The sequence below is a fragment of the Lithobates pipiens genome, unplaced genomic scaffold (assembly GCF_037356315.1).
Source record: "Lithobates pipiens isolate NorthernLeopardFrog02 unplaced genomic scaffold, aLitPip1_a1.2 Scaffold_8, whole genome shotgun sequence".
NCBI lineage: Eukaryota > Metazoa > Chordata > Amphibia > Anura > Ranidae > Lithobates > Lithobates pipiens.
Window position 1 is genome coordinate 315987802 of NW_027507903.1, and position 24957 is coordinate 316012758.

A 24957-nucleotide genomic window follows, 5' to 3' on the forward strand; every position below is an offset into this window, starting at 1 on the left:
AAAAAAATATTTTTAACTTTCTGCTATAATACAAATCCAAAAAAATGTATTCAGCAGTTTAGGCCAATATGAAAAAAAAAATGCACTAAGCGTTTTACTGTGTGGGAGATGGGCTTGCTGGGACAGCACAGATTGCTGTTCCTGATCACTAGGAACAGCAGATCTGAGTTGTCCCCTGTCAAAACAGGGATCTACCTTGTTTACAGAGACAAATCCCCACTCTGCCTCTGCTCTGCGATCGCAGGTGGCCAACAGACATCGAGGGCGACAGATTCGCGGAAGCGCTCCCGCCGCCCACAGTACCACATGCACAAACCGATGTACAGGTACGTCGGCTTGCTCAGACAAGCCTCCTTGCCGCAGTATATATGTCGAAGGCGGTCGGCAAGTGGTTAAAAAACAAAACAAAAAAACAGTTCCCTTGTACACTGTTTAGGAGAGTTTAGCAGTTCTTTTCTGCCAGAAAGCTCAAATCAGAAACCAGAAGGGTTTTGTTTTTTTCCTGCCTCTAAACGTTGAGCTTAAAATATGCCTGTAATCGTCCTAATGTGCATGGACCCATAGGATAACATTGAGCTGCTTCTACAGGCAAAACACAAAACTTGTATATTTTTTTTTTTATTATTCAAGTCCGTATGGAGCCTAAACGGCAATTTATAAAAAGCTGAAATTCAGCCTGGCAATGTTTTCCTGCTTTTGTTTCAGCTTTTTATTTATTTTTTTACTGACCACTATCTACGTAAAAAAAAAAAAAAAGTTTCAAAAGAACGTGTTGTGTGTTTTTTTATTATCTAAAAACAAAAAAAAAAAACAAGAGGTGCCAAAGACAGTGCATAAAATTTTAAAATCTAAAATTATTTAAAATGAGTTAAGCATGTGAAGCAGGTCAATAATATGTAACCTGCAGCTCAAATGCATCTGTCTGTACATTCGAAATGGCCCAGTTATTTTAAAAAAAAATTGATGTTACTGGTACTTTTTGTGCCATAACATTTGCTCATGGTGGTCTAAAAGTTACATAAGCAGTTGGTGTTCAGTTCACAGCTCTGCATTGTAATTATCAATAGAGGATTTTATAGACGCTGCCTTTAGTTATGCACCTAGTGCTAGTAGGTTTCTGCCTGTGATAAATTTATTGTTGGTGTTGGATAGCTAAAATCTCCTGTGCTTATAATCTACCATATACTAGTTTCACATAGATTAAATTGTAAATTTCATCCTTTTTTTTTTGTACAATTTTTTTTTTCTGAGGCATTGGTTTTGACATTGCAAAGTGGAATCGGTTTAATACAAGTTCTGTCTTAATTTTTTCACAATCATTTATATGATGTATAGCTACTAGAAAAGATCAGTAGTAGCAGTACATATTTGGCTAGGGAAGAAAAACTGCAGCTCTGAAGCACGGTGAGTCTCGGCGCATAAACAGATGATCAGTTGATTATACATTTGTATTTCCACTCCAGCTAACACTATGGAAGAAAGTTTTATGCATAGTTTATTTAAATATAATGTAAGGAGACAGGCTCAACTAGTATTGCCAGTGGTAAATCATGCACAAGACAGAGACCCTCAGGAACAGGCACATTTATTCATCAAGGCAGTAAACTGTTTTTATACAGTGCTTTGTATCAGAGGTTCATGGCCTAAAACAAAACCTCTGCTCTCCTGAGCCTCGCACTAAACCCAAGTCCATTCCTGACTACTAGGATGTCCTCTAATTTAATGGTTTTCCCAGGACAGAATGCTCTTTTAGCAGTTAGCCCCTTGCACCAAGCTCTCACAGCACTGAGGTCTGGCTAACAGGTAAGGCGTAGACCTAAGAATGGAGGCCTCGAGGCCTAGACCAGAACTTATTAAAATTTGTAATCTAAGCCAAACCAAAGACCAGTGAGAAAGGAACACATTTGCAAACATACAGTGGACCTGCACAGTCCATCAGCATTCCCTTATTTGGTCCCTGGCCTGTGTTCTACTTAAAATTAAGTTTTGCAGAACTAAAAACTACCCTGTGACCCATGCATTGTTCCCTTTGTTTGTCATCCACTTTAATAGAGAGTTGTCTGTAATTGAAACTAAAAGCTAATATCTCCGTGACTCTAGATACCACTTTATGGCCTGATATTCCCTTTCCACTATTTAATAGTTCCTCTCTGCATGGGCTTGTTTCCCTAAGAGATATGTCACTGGGCGTTAATCTTCCATACATTTTTGGGGACAAGACTGTTCCCAGGCCATCAGAGGTATCTGTTTGTACAAGAAATTCTTGACTTAAGTTGGGGGGGTTAATAACTCAGAATGCTTTAGGTTTCTCTCTACTCTATTTCACCTTGCTCTTTTTGGTGGTATCAGTAAATGGAACTGCTATTGTAGCAAAGTTTGACTCTGAAAATAATCTACATTTCCAGGAAAAGTTTTAAACTTTTTTTTTTTTTTTTTTTTTTTTTCTTTCTTCTTCTTTTTTTCTTCCTTCTTATTTTTTTTTCCTTGTGGCTGAAGCCAACTTTTAGTCATTACATAAGTTCCTCCTCTAGGCATCTCTGCTGTGAGCATTGCAGTAGTATAGTCCTTCACTGTGCTATACAGAATGCTACCGTTGAGTCTGAGGTAAGCTTAACAAGAGAAACAAACTGGCATGGACCAAGGTTACAAGGTCTCTGGAATCTAATGATCCCTTTTCTGCATGTCTTTCTATAGTAATAAGACATATTTGTCAACCAGTCTGTTTCTAGGTGTGCTTCCAGGACAGACTTGGTAAATGATAGCCTATGCTTCAAAAGGTCACATGTAATATGAGGCAGCTGGCAGCCACATGCCTTCGGCATCGTCTGCACCTAATCTACAATGTCTCTCCCGAAGAAGCCTTTTTTTTTTTAAAGGCCTATGCCATTAATATCTAGCATCCACCGTGTCTCACCTATCCCCTTAAGGGCCTGTTTACCCTATGCAAAAAAGGCATTTTTTTTTTTTCAGAGATCGACAGGAAAGTAGCATATTTTTCTGATACCAGCTTTGAGGGCAGATCATTAAGCTAGTGCTAGGTAGCAATATTTCAATCCACAAGGGAAACCAGCTCATCCACACACTTTTTTGTTGGTTGTGTAGCTAACTGTATCACTGTATCTTTAACCACTTTCTCTACAGTCTGAGCAGGATTGAGCACCTCTGGTTGTAACCACGTAATTGTAAGATGAAACAAATTGCACATCTTTGACCTGAAAGGCTTTTCCAGGGTCATATGCTGCACTTGGATGGACATGCTGACCCTGCGACTGGCTAGGATTTCTCTTTTAGAATTTAGGATACTTCTTGGCATCCTGAGGTTCTAAGACAAAGGAGGGCATTTTGATGCCCCTCTGTTAAGTCAGTGAGTACCTCTTTTTCTAGAACTCTGAGATAGGCTTCAACATCATCCTCCAGGGACAATTTCTTGTACCAGCTGTTGAGGTGTAGACATCGGCCTCTGTGCCACCATCTGCCTCTTTTGACAGGGCCTGTATATGCCACTGTAGAAAGAAGATAATTTGCTGTATGCCCTTTTTAAGGAGGCCTGGTGAGCTTCATCTTTTTACCATGTACAAAGTTTGCCCTTTGCAGTAGCTAATTAGACTATTGTTGGGCAACACTCCACTGCTGCTGGTTTAGTATTTGCCAATGTAGCTATTTTACAAGTGCCTCCATTTGTTTAACAATAGATATGTCTCTTTAAGGTACTAAGTTGTAAGGGGGACAGGCTCAACTGATATTGGAAACTTTAAACCATGTGTAAGACAGGGACCCCCAGGAACAGTCGAATGAAGGTTTGTCTTACTTTTTTAATCGGCAAGCAGTACACAAAGTTTCGATGCAGGAGGGTACCACAAGTCCATAGCATAACACAACATCTGCTTGTCTAAGCCACCAACTAAACCTGAGTCTATTCCAGACTCACAGGGTGACCCTTATGTGAAAGATGGAGCCCTAAAAAGCATTCTTCTTACATATCAAAAGGTCTATGAATAACTGAGACTAATTACTGAGGTCTGGCTAACAGGTAAGATGTGGACCTAGGAATGGAGGCTTTATTCTACGCAAAGCTCTGCAAAGTTTTGTGGCTTCGGGATCCAGATCAGAATTTATCAAGCTCTGAAAAAGTTTACTTCCTCCATATCATATACCAACCCTGGAGCCCCTCACTATGTTTGGCGAGAAACTCATGCACACCATATGCAATCCTGCAGGCCGGTGCCTCCCACTTTTTTTTAAGACCAATAGACTGCTTTGTATACGGCTTATACTAATAATACTACTGATGGTCAACAATATAAAATGCGTGATATTACATGTACAGTATGTGAGCTACATTTTTGTTTTGCTTTTCAACTTGATTTTGAACTTCCCAACCGCCCACATTATATTTACTGTGGGTGGGGGGCATCTTCAGGCAAAACAACGTACATGTATGTCCTTTTGCCTGTACAGACACAAGGTAGCACTGTGCTGTTCACAGCAGAATGTGGACCCCAATGCTCGGGGCCTGGTGATCATAATGTCAACAAAGCTGTTATGAATCATTATGGTTCATAACGGCTTTGCTTTCTTTGGTTTTAATCTGTGATTGGTCCACAGCTATCACATGGTACCTGGGCCAATCTCCGCAACCTGTACCATGTGATTAGCTGTAGCCAATCACAGCTCACTAATATTCACATCATATTTTATGGACTCTATAAGTTTCCTACAGACTAAATCATGTAAACTTGTTGGGATTTGAAATGTAGCAGAATACATTTGGGCTTAAATTTATGAGAAAAATCGATTTTATTGGATATGCTTTATGACCAATTAGAATTTTTTATTTTTTATTTTATATCGCAAAAAATAAAAAAAAACAGTGGTGATTGAAAAAAATATACTTTATCATTGAAAAAATTATAATGTCATTCGTGTGCCGTATTGCATGACCGTGCAATTGCCAATTAAAGTGCTGAATAGCAAATAAATGCCCTAGTTATGAAAGGGCAAAACCATCCATGGCTTAAGTAGATAAGAGGAAACAAAATGACTTGTAGGTAATACATGACTTACATACGCTGCCTGGTTTAAAGCAACTGTTTTTTTGTTTGTTTTGTTTTTTCGTTTTTTGTTTTTTAAATAGTCGTTTTTATACTGGTCTGAGTTCACGTACCATATCGAGTCAGGTTCAGGGAGAAGTTTGGTAGCTTGGTCTTTATTGTGTGTTTTTAAAGTGGATAGATGAAAATAACTTTTAGGCCCCTTTCACACTGAAGCGTTTTTCAGGTGCTACAGCGCTAAAAATAGCGCCTGCATAGCATCTGAAAAAAGCGACTTCTTTCACTCCAGTGTGAAAGCCGGAGGGCTTTCACACTGGAGCGGTGCACTGGAAGGACAGTAAAAAGTCCTGCTAGCCGCATCTAGCCGTATTCACTGCTCCTACCCATTGAAATCAATGGGACAGCGTGGCTATACCACCAGCAAAGCGCAGCTGCGGGGGTAAAACAGCCCCGCTAGCAGCCGTATACCGCTGCTAAAACAACGGTAAAGCGCCGCTAAAAATAGCGGTGCTTTACCGCCAACACCTTCACCACCCCAGTGTGAAAGGGGCTTAAAGCTATGGTCAAAGTGACGCCTTAACCAGCTGGACTGGTCAAACTTTGTTCTGTGCGTCAATTATTCATCCCACTGTGTGTTTAATCCAACCAATCAACTTAATGATGTTTTATGATCAATTGATTCACAAGGAAACAAATTGCCTGTATTTATGGTCTCATTTAATAAAAGTCAACTGAAATATCAAGACAAACAAGACAAGACAAGTCTCTGCTTTCATTAAAATAAAGAAATCCAGTTTTCCAACATACACTGATCAGATCAGACTCCTGCACACAGGACTTGGCTTGCTTACGAAATAGTCTCATCGCTTCAGAATCTTGATACTTTCTGCCATTTATTTCCGCTATTGACTTTTATTTTCTGATGCATTCATTCTTATGATATGTTTCACTGACGTTTTCTCTGTGACCCAGTTTCTTGATTCTTAATCACCTTTGTGAGTAATGATTGGAACGCTTCAGTTTTACCCACCCAAATTTTTCTGTTCCAAAATAGCAGTGCACACTTTATCCGGTCTGCTTTGATATTACATAATTTTTTTAACTTTTTTTTAATAATGGCACCCATTAGCTTCTACACTCCGGACTGCCAAACAAGATTAACAAAGTAGATTTCCACTACATTAAACTCACTCCAGCTGTTCTTAAAGTGGGCCTTCAGTCATTTTTTTTCATCTTTCCATCTATTAAATAGGTTGCTCTTCTTTTAACTTTGGCTAGTAACAACATTTTTTTTGCCAGTAAATGCCTTATACAGCCCAGTTCCTCTTTCTTGTCTGGTCATAAGCCTAGGCTTATTCATCTCTCTCTTTCTTTCTTTTGTGAGAGCTTGCCAGGAAGGGGGGGGGGGGGGGGGGAGTCATAAGAGGGCCAATGAGCGCTTCAGAGTTGGAGGTGTGTGTCTGTGTAAATCCAGGAAGTGAACAGGCAGCAGGTTCAGATGCCCACCATTAAAATGGATGCAGCCGGACTCAGTGGAGGGAGATTTCTGCAGCATATTTGGCCAGTACGTAATCACAGTATATATAAAATAATATGCATAGTGGTTGGAGGGAAGCTTTAGAATGGCAAAGATGTTTTTATTACAAATTATGTGAGCAGACTGCGGTTCCTCTTTAAATGTGGAAGGAATTGATCTTTGGTCTACCAGTTCTATACACAACAAGATATTTATATGCAAATTCCCACGCTTTAGCATAGTACAACAATAAACTGTGTCCTTGTGGAATAAATTGACATTTAGCATGTTGTATCAGTAAAAATGTAGCTAACAGGTTTCATAAATGTCAGTTTCATGTCAGTGGTATTGATTGTGTAATTTGTTCTCAGTCTCTGCATGTATTCAGAGTTCACATACACAAGATGGTTATCATACTCCTGCTAATAACTGTTCTTGAAGTATAAAATGGTCACAATGTATAAAAATATAATTTCATAATGTGATAACAATAGTAGCAGTCAAACTCCTTTTTATAGCTTGGATTACAAATTGTACATTAAAACATTAAAAAATGGTCTTCTGTGGTCACAGCAGGCCCTTCATACATGCTTTCTTTAACATCTATTCTATAAATTGTTCAAAACCCCTTTGTCTTAGGCCAGCCATATTTGACTCGTGTGTGTGTGTGTGTGTGTGTGTGTGTGTGTGTGTGTGTGTGTGTGTGTGTGGCGGGGGGGGGGTTAAGAATTCTGCAAGGCGTTCTGAATGGAGAATCTGAGATTTGGTATTTACAAGTTAACTTTTTTTGCATTCAAAAATAAGACGACGGTGAAGTTAGCCCAGTTTTATTTATTTTTATTTTGTGAAAGATAATGGTACAATGAGTAAATTGATACCCAACTTGTCACGCTTCAAAATTGCGCCCGCTTGTGGATTGGCGACAAACTTACCCTTAAAAATCATAGGTGACATTTAAAAAAATTCTACAGGTTGCATGTTTTGAGTTACAGAGGAGGTCTAGGGCTAGAATTATTGCTCTCGCTCTTAATGATCGCGTTGATATCTCGCATGTGGTTTGAACACAGTAATCATATGCGGCCTCTACTCGTATGCGCTTGCTTTCTGAATGTGAGCTTGGTGGGACGGGGCATGTTAAAATATTTTTTTATATTACTTTTTATTTTTACACTGTTCTTTAAAAAAAAAAAAATTCACTTTTTTTTTATACCTATTACAAGGAATGTAAACATCCCTTGTAATAGAAAAAAAGCATGACAAGGACCTCTTAAATATAAGATCTGGGGTCAAAAAGACCTCAGATCTCATATTTACACTAAAATGCAATAAAAAAAATTAAAAGAAAAAATTAAAAGAAAAAGAATATCCCTTGGACAGAAGTGACATTTTGACATTGCTTCTGCTCTGCAATGGTATGGAGATGGGTGGTTTTTTTTTTTAAACCGGACTGCTCGCTGAAAAAGTATACCGGGGTTATGGCAGCTAGCAACGATATACCTCTTCAAAGTGCTGACGTATGTCGTTGTGAACAGGTCTGGAAGTGGTTAGGGACAGAAGGTAGGGTATCGGTAAACACTCTTAATTCAAATGTTGTGGCTTTTTGATTTATGGTCTATCGGGTGGCAACAGGGTTTTTTAAATCGGTGTCAAGGGCAAAGGTGAGGTGAGGTAGGGTGGGGCTTTGTACTTCTGTAGGGTTTAAATAAAGATAGATATAGATAGATATATATATATATATATATATATATATATATATATATATATATATATATATATATATATATATATATATATATATATATATATATATATATAAATATTATACCACAAGTTTAAAATATGAAATCAAACTTTATTTTTCATCTATTGATTGGTTAAGAGTATGTTACTGTTGTAAGACTACAGTTACTGTTATTTTAGTCCAGGACGTGATGATCCTGGTGTGATGGGTCAAATATATGGCCTACAGCACGAATACAATAAGAGTATTGTAGTAACCTAAGAATACAATATTGACAGAGTTTAAGGCCCCATTCACACCTGAGCATAGCGTTTTCAGGCAGAAAATCGCACTATTTTACTGTGATTTTTGAGGCATTTTGTACCAGGTTTTTGTGCAGGGCAAAGGGTCGCCAATGTAGAGAGAATGCCCAAATCTTCCCGATTCGAGTGACAAAAAAGGATCCAGAACTTGTTTGAGCTTCAGGCGTTCGGCTTCAGGCGACATGGAGTGGAGATGTGAACCATCTCCATTGAGAATAATGGATTTCTTCTCCTCCAGCGTTTTGTAGCTTCAGGCTTCAAGCTACAAAACGCTCAGGTGTGAATGGGGCCTTATAAAACAGTATTGGCAAATATTGAAATTCTTTATAAAGGAGATATGAGATTTCTAAAATGATGTATATTTATAGGGCATTCACAGTTGTCCAGACAGTTTTTATAATGAAAGTAGTGTAGCATAACATTTTTTAACAGATCAAGGTTGCATTCAATCTATTTGATGTTCAGCAAGATTTCATAAACCAAAAGCAGGTAAAGGGAACAGAGGGTTGGTTCTAAAACCTATGGCATAAACTGAATTTATTTATTTACCTTCAAACTTGGCGTGTTAGTCCAAAGGGGGAGGGAGCCTGGGGAGCCCGTGGGGATAACCCCCCGGTCCTCACCGTGGAAGTAGAGTAGACTCCTATATGTAAAGGGTTATTTTGGGAATATTTGTACTGACACTGTGTTTGTGAAGATGAGTGTGCAAGGAAAGGGTAGTATAAAATCTGTGGTTCTCAATTCCTGTCTATAGGACCCATTAACAGGCCAGATTTGAAGTATTGCCTTGGGTAGATGCAGACTAGAATACTGCAATCACTGAGCAGCAAATTATATCACCTGTGATGTATTTCAATTATCTTGCAAACCTGCCCTGTTAGTGGGCCCTGAGGACAGGAGATGAGAATCACTGCTTTAAAGTGTGTGTCTGGGCAACATAGAAAAATGCTTCAAGTACACAATAATGCCCATTTGTCATGCATCCAATGAGTTCCTAACCTGTTTCACTGACAACAGTTAGTGTAGTTTCCGCTACACTGAAATCCAAAGCAGTGTTTTCAGCTCTGCCTAGCTGACTCCTAAATGACAGAACACAGAATGACAAAACCCTCTTCATTTGTATAACCTAAGGGGGAAGTGTTCTGTAGTTGATCAGTCTTGGCAAGTGTAAAAAATTTGAGGGTGGCACAGGTTAGTGCAAGTCCAGTAAATGTTACTTAATCTTGGTAAAAGGTCAGAAGACAGACACATTTTGGGGGCTTAGGCCCCCCCCCCTTCATCAGGGTGGTCCGTGTATTTGTATTTTTTAGTGACACATATATAAGGTCTTCTATTGATACAAACTTTTATCCAATGTTAAGTGAACCAGTTCACAATTCTGTATTATATGATTTTGTATCCTCTTGTTTCTCAGCCCCGATGAAGGGGTAGCCCCCAAACACATTGAATTTGCCTTCTGACTTTTTCCACAATTAAAGTTTTATTGGACTTGCGCTAACCTCTCATTTATAATTCTTAAATGGATTAAAATGGGGCATGTGCATTTAACTGCCAAAGCTTTATATAGACAGCAGAAACTTGGGGTCAGTTAAGAATATCAGTGAAGGTTGAGTTCAGTCGCACGAAGACCTGAGCTGAAATGATGAACATCTGGCCAGATAAGATACCGCGTTTAATGAAAGCTCAAATAAATATTTTTAAATAGAGCATTATTTTTTTCCCCCCTCTAAAATGTCTCAGTTTTGCTTGTTAAATACAGTATTCTTTTAATTTCAGTATTTTTCATATTTTGAGATTGTTGAACTATGGCCTAAATCACTCATGATCTTAGAGCTGTTGTAAGCTATGTCACGCTACAGACCGGGCCTTCAGACTTTGTAAGCCATAGTGGATTTCCTCATGAATGTTGACAATCGTCTTTCTGTGGATTAGGGCCTGTGAACATGGCTATACTCTGCTGTTTCCCACCTTGGCCATGTTTTGTTAGGAACAAAAAGGGGGAAAAAATGCAGAGTAGCTAGAGAACTATTATTTCTTTTTCTGTTTAAACGCTCTTTTTGCTGTGTGGCACACACATCTTCATAAACAAATATCAGCATGATATGGGCAAAAAACAGTTTAATTGAAAACTGTATAGCTGCTCCTTCACATTTTATTGTCACTGCAGTCCAAAATGAACATCTATTTTGACTCACTAATTATTAGAAAAAGGACAAAAGTTCTTGGGACATTCTTTTCTTACGAATTTTCATTCAAAATTCGACCCATTTATGGCCTGCTTAGTAAGTCCCATGTGGCTCAGATTTTGTTTCTGTGCATGCTACCTGGGAGGTCCAACTTTTAATAATCAACGCTTAATATGCTATCCCCATTCTTCCTCCTTTAAAAAAAAAAAAAAAAAAACTTTGCTATTTTGCAATAAAAAACAATCGGCGCAAACAAAATAAAAGAAATTAATGCCAGCGGAACACTTGAGGCCAATCGCATCACCTCATAAACATAAAAATATAAATAAGTGCAGTTCAATGAGAAATTAAGTGCGTACAGTAGCCTTTTGATTTTCTCTAATCCTACATGGTATTCACAGTTTTGGTGTAATAGCGTTCCTGGTCACCAGCTCTTTGGACTTGGAGCACACTTGCCATTGTCACTTCAAACATTAACCTCCTGGTTGCTAGTAGATATATCCTGCTGCAACACTATATATCCTCAGCATCTAGTAAAGGATGTAAATGGTTCTAAACTGATGCAAGCATTATTAGAGTGTGCCAGTTCTGACTCCATTTCTATTGATCGTGATCTTCCCCAACGACACCTTATTCTTCAGTGGCCCTAGCCAGTACATGCTCAGTAAAAAACACATTCCTCTTCAGGTTGTTAATAATTGCAGATTGCCCATTTAAATCCAGGACATGGGCTTCCAGGTGAGCAGCCCACACATTTATGTTGCAGGTATACCCATTTCATTTAAATGCTTGTATCTGTTTAGAACGGTTTACATTATTACTACTGAGTATAAAACAAACTCTTCCAATTGGTCTATTAATCTGTAATGTTTTTTTGTTTTTCTCTTCCAGTGTTAATGAACTATATGTAGATGATCCTGATAAGGAGAGTGGGGGTAAAATAGATGTAAGACTGAACATCAGCTTGCCCAACCTCAACTGTGACTGTAAGTATTTTGCCATTTAAGTCTATTGTATGGTTTGCTGCTTCTGCCTCTGCAGACTTCTAAATAATTATTCCAGGCAAAATAGGAAACGTTTGCATCAGAAAACCATTTAAGTTTTTTTTTTTTTTTTTTTTTTTTATTCAAAGCTGTTTCAGCTTTGAGGCTTCTATAAACCCACAACCCTAAAAATGGCTGTTGGTGTACAGGTGGGATTTAATACAGGCTAATGAGCTGACCATTTCTATCTGCTAAATAACTATAGCATCACTGTCCCTGCTCATGTGATTGACATTTGTGCACATGTACCTTGAACTTTATAGCGTTTTCCTTGGTCAATGACTAGTATCAATTCTTGTGTGGTGTAAAACTTCTTTGCCAGTTTTTTTTTTTTTTTTTTGTCCTCTAGATCTATGATTTCCTTTCGCTTCCTGGTACACAGGATGTGCAAGGAATCCCCCCCCCCCCCCCAAAGGACTCTATATTGAGGTTTACTCTATAAACAAAGCATAACAAACTTAATTGGCAAGACATTTCTGTATAGCATTTATCTGTTAGTAGGCCTAGTTATTGTCTAAATGTGATTGTTTTGGTTTCTCTATGGAACTTGTATTCTACTGTCTTTCAGTAGTGGGCCTGGATATTCAGGATGAAATGGGCAGACATGAAGTTGGACATATTGATAATTCCATGAAGATTCCCCTCAATAACGGCAATGGTTGCCGGTTTGAAGGACAGTTTACTATAAACAAGGTAAGGTGCTTCAGTCTCTAGTGGTTGTTTTCATATATTTATGTTGCAAACATGTTTACATACTCATATTCCTGCATATCTGCACTGAGTTTGCATGTTCTCCCTGTTCCTGTGTAGGTAGGCTAATTGGCTCCAGTCAAAATTGGCCCTCGTATGTGTGTATATATGAATGTGAGTTGGGGATCTTGGATTGTAAGCTTGTTGAGGGCAGGGACCCATGATAGAGATGTGTGTGTGTGTGTGTGTGTGTGTGTGTGTGTGTGTGTGTGTGTGTATGTATAGGTGTTTGTGTAAAGAGCTGCATAAATTGACAGCGTTATAGAGGTACCTGTGATAAATCAAAGTTTATGCTGGTGTTTTTTTTTATTTTCCTTGTAGTCTTCCAGCAGTAGGACTCAGGTTTACCGCCACAACCCTGTGTTCTTACCGTACAGGTTTAATATACAAGCCATATAATTATACTGTTAGTTTAAATTCTGCAGCAATTAGATGTTCTGGCATTCTCAATGTAATCGCTTTTTGAGTTCTAGTTCACATTTGTTGATGACATATATGCGTAGGATGGTAAATTATGTATAGATGAGTTGCCTAGTATACGTAGCATTTGTATATAGGTTATGTGAAAGCCTATGGCATAATATGGGTGGGACAACAGCTTTACAACACCCTGTAGAAACTGCTAATATATGTTCTAATAGCCTGAAGAGTTGGCATGTTTACAAAACATACATACTCTCTCAAAGCATAAGTAAATACAAGCCACTCTACAGGGGAATCGTTTTATTCCTCGCACACATCTGTATATTTTGCCCAAAATTACTCTACAGCCCTTTAAACGCAATTATATATTTTCTGAAGGCAGAGACCCTGTAAAATAAAATGGCGGTAGTTGCAATTTTTTTTTTTTTATCACATGATATGTAAGCAACAGTTAATCAAATGCATATTCTCAGGAAAAAAAAAAACACTAAAATGAATTATAGCACAAAAAATATGATACCCAATTATTTGTAAAATATGAAAGGGGTTCCGTTGAGTAAAAAGATATGAAAAAACAATGGTACCCAAAATTCTCTATAGGTGATGCTTTCAAGGTCTTTACAAGATATCAGTTTAAAGTTAACCATAGATTTTGGGCCCTAGAATTATTGTTTTTTGTTTTTCTTAAAGTTTGGCTAATGTGTAGGAATGTTAAACCTCCTTTTAGAATCGTGCTGCTTTCTGTTTTCCCTTTACTAGGGAGATGTACTCTTTACTTGTCCTGGTGAATGTTGTCACTGGGAGAGAAAATTATGAAAAATCAAGTATAACAGTTGTCCCCAGAACAGGGAAAATCCTCAAATGCGGATTACCAGCCACGCCTTGTACCATATAAACTTGAAACGGACCTGTACCTATATTTTTTAAGTTAAAAAAATGACAGTTCTTACTGGAGATTGAAATAGAAATCCTATAAATATGCCAGAGGATAAGATGATTAGCCCTGGTGGGGGAATGAGAGTGAAAAAAGGGGGAGGGGAATTATGGCTAGGTTCAGAGAGTAAGGCTGTTCATAGATGATGCAAATTTGCACGATTCTCCCATCAGCACAGACAGTGGTATCAGAGGAATCGACAATGGTCTTCTCCCAGTGGGGACGCTGGCAGGGGAAGTCGTCCCTGCCGGGAGAAGACAGTGATTATTGCTAGTGGCTATAGCAGCCACCAGCGATAATTACAAGAGAATCCGGCAGGCTGGTTGTAACCAAGTTGATCGATTTTTGATTCAGCATACATTCAGCTTGCCCATTAATGGTTTGTGTCTCGGCTGGTTTCTGCTAAATCGGCCGAGATTCGAACAGTGTATGGCTGGCCTTAGTTGGGGAGAGATTGGAAAATAGGTAGGGTAAGAGGTATCTTGGTATATGGATGAGTAATAAAAAAAATGGTCCATGCATGCAGTAGTGTTGATTTACTAAAACTGGAGAGTGCAAAGTCTGGTACACCCATGCGTGGTAGCCAATCGGCTTCTAATATCAGCTTGTTCAATTAAACTTTGCCAAAAAAAACTTCGATTAGTTTCTATGCAGAGCTGCACCAGATTTTGAACTCTTCCATTTTAGTAAATCAACCTCAATGTGTCTTTAAAAAGTATATTTTTTTTAAATCGCACTTGCCTAGCTGGATGCAGAAGCGATCTGATGCTGCATCTGTCCCCTGCCATATTCAAGGGTGATCAAACACCGCTGATCGCTCAGTTCTCTCTGCTGCTCTGAACAGAGAGCTGGTGACTGTCGGTCACTGCTGTTTGTTCAGCAGTTCACTGAAAGGCTAAGCCAGGTGCTGGTCAAGGCTCCTGGGTGTGGATCCTGACCATATTGTCAATGTGATGGAGAGGCTCTGTGATGTCAGCCTGCTGTCTGCTGAAAACCGGTCATAGTGCAGAACTAGAGTGTAAAACCAGAGTGATAACCGAAGTACAGCTAAACGAGCTCTGTACTTCTACTTTAAAGTTCTCCTGTCTATGATGGGTGAGACCTCCATCTATCAGATCTAGCTTATTTGGCAAACCACATGGTTATTGAAGGAGGGGGTGATTTTGTATGCATAGGCTGCATTGAGTAAGTGAACTGTCAAGGAGGTTTTCTAGCATTTCAACAGGATCTGGTTTTTATATGCATATAAAAAAACTATGGGATGCGGACTTGGGTCCACCAAGGTGAGTCGTCTTATCAATGTTCGCACCTCTTGCCAGAAAAAAATAATTTTCAGGTAATTCCAGGAAACATGCAGAAGTGTGCGCTGATGAGAGACCACACTCTAACAGGAGTTTTAAGCATTCCTTAAGCTGTCCGTAGAGTGTTCCAAGCCATTTATGGGCAGGCTGAATATGCCCAAATTGATCACTCAGTTTGAGTACAACCAGCCTGCCGGATTTTACATTCAGTTATTGCTAGCAGCTGTTATAGTCACTAGCAACAATCACTGTGTTCTCCTGGCAGGGACAGCTTCCGCTGCCAGAAGAACACAATGGTTCTGCGGGAGGGATCCCCCTGTCAACACCGTCTATGTTGATGGGGGAATTGAGCGATTTTTATTTCATTTTTTTCTTTCCCGTATTTGCAGGAAAGAAAATCGCTCAGTCTATGGCCGGCTTTACTCTTTCCAAAACGGAAGTATTTGCCGATAAATATACTTTAACCACTTCACAACCGCCGCATGCCATTGTACGTCATCACAATGGCATGTACAGGCACAAGCACGTACATGTACGTGCTTGCCTTTCAGCGGGTGGGGGGTCCGATCGGACCCCCTCCCGCTGGATGCGGCAGTCCGTTTCGCTTCAGGAGCAATCCGGGATGAGGGGATGGCCGTTGGTTTCTGGCCATCCCCCCTCGATCGCTCCTGGCGAATGAGAAGCTTCCTCCCACTGTGTATTGTATACACAGGCAGGGAGGAAGTGATGTCACTCTCCTCGGGGCGGTCTTTTTGACCGGACTACGAGGAGAAGACTAAAAGTAAGTGTGCACCAACACTACACTGACATATATAGGCACACAAACCCCCCCTCCCCCCCCCCCCCCCAGTCATAGTGTCACTGATTGCAGTGATCATTTATTTACTGATCACTGCATTCAGTGTCAGTTGTAAAAGTAAAAAGTGTCAGGGCAGTTAGTGTTAGGTCCAGGGTAACCCCCTACCACCCCCAATAAAGGTTTAACCCCCTGATTGCCCTTAGAGTTAACCCTTTCACCCCCTTTTGCCAGTATCACTAAGCAATCATTTTTCTGATCGCTGCATTAGTGTCACTGGTGTCGCTAGGTAGCTAGTTATTTTTTTAGGTTCACCGCCAGGTTTTTATAGCACTAGGTACCCCGATATACTACCCAAAAATGGTTTTAACCCCCTGATTGCCCCTAATTAACCCTTTCACCCCCTTTTGCCAGTGTCACTAAGCGATAATTTTTCTGATCGCTGCATTAGTGTCGCTAGGTAGCTAGTTATTTTTTTAGGTTCACCGCCAGGTTTTTATAGCGCTAGGTACCCCCATATACTACCCAATAATGGTTTTAACCCCCTGATTGCCCCTAGTTAACCCTTTCACCAGCGATCACCGTATAAGTGTCACTGGTGACGCTGGTTAGCCAGTTAGTTGTTTAGGTTCCCCGTCGGGTTTTTGTATAGCGCCAGGGACCCCCATATACTACCTAATACAAATTTGAACCCCCTGATTGCCCCTAGTTAACCCTTTCACCAGTGATCACCGTATAAGTGTTATGGGTGACTCTGGTTAGTTTGCTTTTTATAGCATCCGGGCACCCACCATTTATTACCCAATAAAGGTTTAACCCCTTGATCTCCCGGCGGGTGAGATCAATTAGGTTTTAGGGTCAGGGTCTGCGTCGCCCCAGGCAGCGCTAGGTTAGTGCCAGTACCGCTAACACCCACGCGCAAAGCATACACCTCCCGTAGTGGTATAGAATCTGAACAGATAAATATCTGATCAGATCTATACTAGCGTCCCCAGCAGTTTAGGGTTCCAAAAAAATGCATTGTTAGCGGGATCAGCCCAGATACCTGCTAGCACCTGCGTTTTGCCCCTCCGCCCAGCCCACCCAAGTGCAGTATCGATCGATCACTGTCACTTACAAAACACTAAACACATAACTACAGCGATCGCAGAGTCAGGCCTGATCCCTGCGATCGCTAACAGTTTTTTTTTTTTTGTAGCGTTTTATATTTAAATCCGGAAGGCAGTGCTTGGTTTTCGGGGTCCCGTACGTGGCTAGGCTCCCAAAAAGTCCCCCACATGTGGTATCCCCGTACTCGGGAGAAGCAGCAGAATTTATTTTGGGGTGTAATTTGACTTATGCCCATAGCATGTGTGAGCAATATATCATTTAGTGACAACTTTGTGCAAACTTGTGGCAAAATATAAAATGTATATAAAATATTTCATGGACTCAACATGCCTCTCAGTAAATAGCTTGGGGTATCTACTTTCCAAAATGGGGTCATTTGGGGGTTTTTGTGCTATTTTGGCATTTTATGGCCTTTCGAAACTGTGATAGGTAGTGAGGAGTGAAATCAAAAATTTGCACTCTTAGAAATCCTGAAGGCAGTGATTGGATTTCGGGGTGCCGTACGCGGCTAGACTCCCAAAAAGTCCCACATATGTGGTATCCTCGTACTCAGGAGAAGCAGCAGAATATATTTTGGGGTGCAATTCCACATATAACCATGGCATGTGTGAGCAATATATCATTTAGTGACAACTTTTTGTAAACTTTTTTTTTTTTTGTGTCATTATTCAATCACTTGGGACAAAAAAAAAATATTCAATGGGCTCAACATGCCTCTCAGCAATTTCCTTGGGGTGTCTACTTTCCAAAATGGGGTCATTTGGGGGGGGGTTTGTACTGCCCTGCCATTTTAGCACCTCAAGAAATGAGATAGGCAGTCATAAATTAAAAGCTGTGTAAATTCCAGAAAATGTACTCTAGCTTGTAGACGCTATAACTTTTGCGCAAACCAATAAATATACGCTTATTGACATTTTTTTTACTAAAGACATGTGGCTGAATAAATTTTGCCCTAAATGTATGACTAAAACAAAGAGTAGAAAAAAAAAAAAAAGTAGAAAATATCAATTTTTTTCTCAATTTTCGGTCTTTTTCCATTTATATCGCAAAAAAATAAAAATCGCAGAGGCAATCAAATACCATCAAAAGAAAGCTCTATTTGTGGGAAGAAAAGGACGCAAATTTCGTTTGGGTACAACATTGCATGACTACGCAATTACCAGTTAAAGCAGTGCAGTGCGAAATTGTAAAAAGATCTCTGGTCCTTAGGCTGACAATTGGTCCGGGGCTAAAGTGGTTAAGGCATAGCTGACACTGTATTGCCTAGAGAGGTGCATTTACTGATTACGTGGATTTTCTATGTGCCCTATGCCTTAGAAAATTTGGTTTTATTACAAATCCATAAAGAAACTAGATGGAAGTCTATGCTAATAAGGTATTTAAATCTGTAATTTTAATTGTTTTATCATGATGTCTCTGTTATTAGGTGCCTGGAAACTTCCATGTGTCCACACACAGTGCTACAGCTCAGCCACAGAACCCTGACATGAGTCACTTCATTCACAAGCTAAGTTTTGGTGACACTTTACAGGTTAGTATGTTTTATAAATACATTTATTGTAAATTGCGGGTTCGGGAAAATGTGCTCCTTTTAAAAATCCTATTTTTTTTTTTTTTCATCTCTGTCATTGTTTGCCATGTCCTTTTTCCCATTATTCAGACTCCTGATACCACCACAGTAGTGTGACAGGGAAAACATTAAGTGGCATTTATACTTTCAGTAAAGACACACAAACCGCAACTTATTGTCTGAATTCTGTGTGTAATGGTAGCCAGTGTTTGCTTGCTGAAGGATGGAAACCTTTTTGTTTTCTGATGTCTTGTTTGTATTAAAGCCAGCCATAGATAGTTTCAAATTTCCACCGGTTCACTAGGCACTGTCTGAATTTCGATCCATCTATGGACAGGCTGATTGTCCTGAAGTTGATCACCTTCTGTACAACCAGCCTGTTGGGTTTCTCTTTTGTTCAATCACTGCCAGTGACTAAAGTTACCAGTGGTGATCTTTGTATTCTGACAGCTGTAAAACCTCCTGCTATCAGAATACAATAGCGTAGTGAGAGGAATTCAAGCAACTCTTTCCTGCAACCTGTGGCTAAAGAAAAGAAAATGGCATAATGTATTATTCCTACTGAAGAAAGTTCTAAATCATGTAAAGCGCAATATTTGCAAAAACACGGAATCTAGATTTAGCACTCCTGTTGAAGAAGACGTAAACCCTGATGGGTTTTAGTTCTTCTTTTTCTCGCTGAAAAGCATAATGGGCTAGTATGCATCGCATACTAGCCCATTATGTGCCACTTACCTGCAAAAGAATCCAGCAATGTCCCCTGTGTAGGCAGCGTCCATCTTCTGGCCCCTCTTCCTTCCGAGCCGTGGACTCCGGCTCTACGATTCACGGGGGCCGCGTGACGTCACTCCCGCGCATGAGCACGGGAGCTGCGATTAACGGCACAGGCTAAGGAAGACACGGCACTTCGTTACGTTTCTTCCCCACGCGTGCACCGTTGGAATTTTCGGCAGACTACATGTGAAATATGTCCTAAGCGGCGCACGTTTAGGAGATATTTCCACTACCAATAGGTAAGCCTTATTCTAGGCTTATCTATAGGTAGAAGTCCAAAAAGTGGGTTTACAACCACTTTTTAATTTTTTCTTGTTTAAAACAGAGTTTATATTTATTGTGAAGTTAAAAATGTTTTCTGAAAGATCAAATTTAGCAGTTTAGTACATCACTTCTAAATCAATATGTGATCATATTATAAATACAGTTAATCTTTAGTTGAAAACTAAAGCCACAGGCCACAAACCACTAATACAAAGTCTACTTGCATAACAGAATCTACATCTTTGCCAAAGAAGACCTCTGTGCCTAAATGTATCACAAACCATGGCCTAAAAAAGCCCAGGAGGATCTTACCACTCTAAAAGTGGCCATACACTAGACTTATGTTTCACAATTTTTGTTCAATTTTGTAATTATTATTGTAGTCAAATCTATGTTCACTTTTAACTGCAGTGATGACAAAATATGAAGGAACAAGATGGAAATTTTTCCAAAACAAAGGAATTTCAATCAGTGAATGTGGTTTTTATTCCTAAAGGGTCATTTACTCCAAAACTGAATGTTAAAAACAAGTGTTTTTTGAAGTACTTGTGAACGATATTTGTTACAGTGAGGGAAAAAAAGTAATTGATCCCCTGCTGATTTTGTACGTTTGCCCGCTGACAAAGAAATGATCCCTCTATGATTTTAATGGTAGGTTTTTTTTAGCAGCGAGAGACAGAATAACACAAATATCCAGAAAACGCATTTCAAATAAGTTATAAATTGATTTGCATTTTAATGAGTGAAAAAAGTATTTGACCCCTTCGCAAAACATGACTTAGTACTTGGTGGCAAAACCCTTGTTGGCAATCACAGAGGTCAGACGTTTCTTGCAGTTGGCCACCAGGTTTGCACTCATCTCAGGAGGGATTTTGTCCCACTCCTCTGTGCAGATCATCTCCAAGTCATTAAGGTTTCAAGGCTGACATTTGATAACTCAAACCTTCAGCTCCCTCCACATATTTTCTATGGGATTAGGGGCTGGAGACTGACTAGGACACTCCAGGACCTTCTTCTTGAGCCGCTCCTTTGTTGCCTTGGCTATGTGTTTTGGGTCATTGTCATGCTGGAATACCCATGCACCACCCATTTTCAATGCCCTGGTTGGGGGGGGGGAGAATGTTCTCACCCAAGATTTGATGGTACATGGCCCTGTCCATGGTCCCTTTTTGATGTGGTGAAGTTGTCCTGTCCCCTTAGCAGAAAAACATGCCCAAAACATAACGTTTTTACCTCCATATTTTGACAATGGTGATGGTGTTCTTGGGGTCGTAGGCAGCATTCCTCCTCCATCAAATACAGTTGAGTTGATGCCAAAGAGCTCAAATTTGGCCTCATCAGACCACAACACTTTCACCCAGTTCTCCTCTGAATCATTTAGATGTTCATTAGCAAACTTCAGATGGGCCTGGACATGTGCTTTCTTGAGCAGGGGGGCCTTTCAGTCCTTTTCAGCGTAGTGTGTTACCAATTGTTTTCTTGGTGACTATGGTCCCAGCTACCTTGAGATTATTGACCGTATTCTCCAGTGTAGTTCTGGGCTGATTTCTCACCGATCTCATGATCATTGAAACTCCACGAGGTGAGATCTTGCATGGAGCCCCAGACCGAGGGAGACTGACAGTTATTTTGTGTTTCTTCCATTTGAGAATAATCTCACCAACTGTTGTCACCCTCTCGCCAAGTTGCTTGGCAATGGTCTTGTAGCCAATACCAGCCTTTTGTAGGTCTATAATCTTGTCCCTGACATCCTTGGACAACTGTTTGTTCTTGGCCATGGTGGAAAGATTGGAATCTGATTGCTTCTGTGGACAGGTGTCTTTTTATACAGGTAACAAGCTGAGATTAGGAGCACTCCCTTTAAGAGAGCTTGTTGACTGTATAGAAGACACCTGGAAGCCAGAAATCTTACTGATTTGATAGGGGATCAAACATTTATTTCACGTATTAAAATGCTAATCGGCTTAGAACTTTTTTGAAATGTGTTTTTCTAGATACTTTTGTTGTTCGGTCTATCACTGTTAAACTAAACCTACCATTAAAATTATAGACTGATCATTTCTTTGTCAGTGGGCAAACGTACAAAATCAGCAGGGGATCAAATATATATATTTTTTCCCCTCACTGTATGTCCTTGAACGTACACTTGCAAATTTTTGTGCAGATGTTAGAAATGTTAACTGCAACCCTATCTGGAAAAATACCTTGAATAGCTATGCCTAAAAGGGAAAAAAAAAGCAAGATTTAGGTCTAGCCATTATCCCCCCCCCCACTCAACACTTCATCCTGCATTATTGTGAGCCAGTCTGTACTGATAAAGGGTCTCCTCCTTTGATGCAATGGGAGATTCCCTTATAGTGCTATCTATGAGCCATAGTTTTAATCAGTATGATATATTAAAGCAGGTCAACGGATGCAACCTTTTGTTTAGGATGTAAGCCCTGGGCTGCACATTAGTTTCTCTCTCATTACAAGAAGATTGACAAAATAAGTCTTATTCAAAAAATACAATCTAGAATTTATTTACTTGAAAGTTCTTGTTCCACTTTTGCTTGGAACTAAAGAATTGTTTTTATTACAGTTTTGATCTAGTGATAATTTGCAAATTCTAATGTATGTTTTCGTTATTAAATGTCATTCTGATGTTGCAGTTGCTAAGTTGCTAGGATCCATAGTGTTTGTATGCTCATGTTTGTTCAAAGAATATAGTTTTGTGGTTAAAGCACCTGGAGCTATTGCGTCATGAGAACACTGTTGGCTACAGCATTCTAGGGATGTGGTAAGATGTTCTAATTAAAATGCATGTTTTGGTGCAAGAAAGCTGATCCAATTTTTTTATTTTTCATACGTCAGTAAGAATTAGTAAAGTCTGAGGGATTGTGGTGCTGGGTGAGCTCAGTATATGGTATTGCAAAGTGATTATGTATTGTGCTTTGTATTATATAACCAGCTTCTCCACCCATGAACACTCCCAAGTAGCACCTTGTCATCTTTCAAATTTTGTAATGGCCCCAATCCAGAATGATGTATACCATTGGAAATAGTTCACCCATTGTACAGTGCCAGCCAGCCGTTCAAGCAGATGTCAAGGGCACAATTAGGTGTGGTTGGCACCTGTGGAGAGATCCTTCTCCTGAAGGCTGTAAATGTGGAAAGTACAGGTTTTTGCTTGCATGATTCACAGCTCCATATTTGTAATGTACATAAAAACTATGTGTAATAAAGGGTCGAGATACAATTTACAATGTAGCTTTTGAGATAGTGATATTTCCTTGGGTTCCAAAACAATAGGTTTCAAAGTCAAATTGTGGCCATTTCTACAGTGTACGTTTACATAAAAGGGTTTTAATGTTTCTATTGACTATTGATCATTCACATTTCATTGATCCTTGCATTTTACCATCAGTTGACCTTCATTTGGCCTGCTCCATGACCGTTCCGTTATACATATGAAAATGCAAAATTCGCTTGAACCAAACAAAAGCCCATCAACACAGGCCCTATTATAAAATTATCACAACTTTTATGTCTTTTAGGTTACGAACATTCATGGTGCTTTTAATGCTTTGGGTGGAGCAGACAAACTGGCTTCCAACCGTACGTACATAGTACCTGCAGCTTTATTTTCAAAGGCTTTTCTCCAGATGATTAGCTAATTTGCTTTAATCTGCTACTGTAATACAAATTACTTTGTTACTGGTATTTTAAAGCCAGTGGTGGTTTTCTTTTATTTAAAAATAAAAGTAGATTCCTCTTCAGGTGGTGATATGCCAACACTCTTGTAATACAGACTCTGAGCATGCAGAACACAAGCTGATACCAGCCTGTGTGGCACTGGCCTGATGCTTAAAGTGACCCTGAAGGGAAAAAAAAGTAAGGTACCTGTAAGTCGCTCCCCTACAATCAGGATCTGCTGTTGGAGCTTCCTAAAACTGCTATGCACAAAGCTTTCTGTAAGCCACAAATTGTGCAAAGCTTCCTCAGGCACCATCCATTGCATAGTAGGAAACAAGAATCTAATAATAAGTGGTGTAGGTTTTATTTTTTTCTGTGCTCTAGTTTTGATACTGTCCGTGTTCCCCTACGCCTATACAGTAGTCGTGGCTCCAGAGAGAAAGCTTTGGGGAAGCTGAATCCAAGGGAGGGGGACATTAAAGCTGTGTAAATGGGACATAAATGTATAACATAAGCATTATATATTTTACAGTGGAAGGCAGGTGTGAAAAAATGCTGTAAATTAAGAATGCTTTCAGAAATAGAAGTGTTAATGTATTTTTATCAATTAACAAAATGGAAAGTAATGAACAAAAGAGAAATCCAAATTTAATACATTTTTGGTGTGACCACACTTTACCTTCAAAACAGCATCAATTGCACTTGCACACAGTTTTTGAAGGAAGTCAGCAGGTAGGTCATTCCAGACATCTTGGAGAACTAACCACAGTTTTTTTGTGGATGTAGGCTGCCTTAAATCTTTCTGTATCTTCATATAATCCCAGACAGACTAGATGATGATGATTTGGAGCCAAACCATCACTTCCAGAACTCCTTGTTCTTCTTTACACTTATGATAGTTCTTCTTAACACCGGCTGTATGTTTGAGGTAGGCCAAGTGAGGAAAAATTACCTGAACATCAACATCCATTCAACAGGTTTATTGAAAGACTGCCACCAGGACTAAAACAGGAAAAGGGGTGACAACATTTCATACATACATTGTGCTTCTTCAAAAGAAGAAGCACAATTTTATGTTTGAAACATCATCACCACTCGGTCCGTTGTTTTAGTCCTGGTGGCAGTCTTTCAATAAACCTGTTTACTAATTTTTCTCACTTGGTCTACAAGTTTGCGGTTACGAGCCGGAGCTAGCACTCAGCCCTTCCTTTTTGGTGGATTATTATATTTACCTGGAGCAGTGATCTGTTTCATTTCACCTGTATGTTTTGAGGTCTTTGTCCTGCTATAGAATAAGTTTGGGGGTCAATCGCACTCCTCCCTGATTGTATAGCATGATGAAATAATATTTGCCTGTATTTCTCTGCGTTTGGAACCACAAGGACCTGCCTTATGTTAATTTCATTTGTGGGCATATTGGAAATATCTAGACGTGTTAAAGAGGAAGTAAAGAGTCACGTCTCCCAGCTCCGCCGCTGCCATTCGGCGAAGCCGCGATGACGTCACTCCCGCGCATGCGCA

General features: G+C 39.6%; 1 protein-coding gene across 1 annotated transcript in view; it reads left to right on the top strand.

Annotated features, from left to right (window-relative positions):
* ERGIC1 (endoplasmic reticulum-golgi intermediate compartment 1) overlaps positions 1-24957 on the top strand; it is a 148520-nt gene that overhangs the window by 88364 nt on the left and 35199 nt on the right. Inside the window, exons 4-7 of the mRNA XM_077472804.1 lie at positions 11688-11782; positions 12408-12532; positions 18580-18684; positions 23298-23358. Of these exons, the coding sequence (XP_077328930.1) occupies positions 11688-11782; positions 12408-12532; positions 18580-18684; positions 23298-23358 (386 nt within the window). The remainder of the gene's footprint in view (positions 1-11687; positions 11783-12407; positions 12533-18579; positions 18685-23297; positions 23359-24957) is intronic.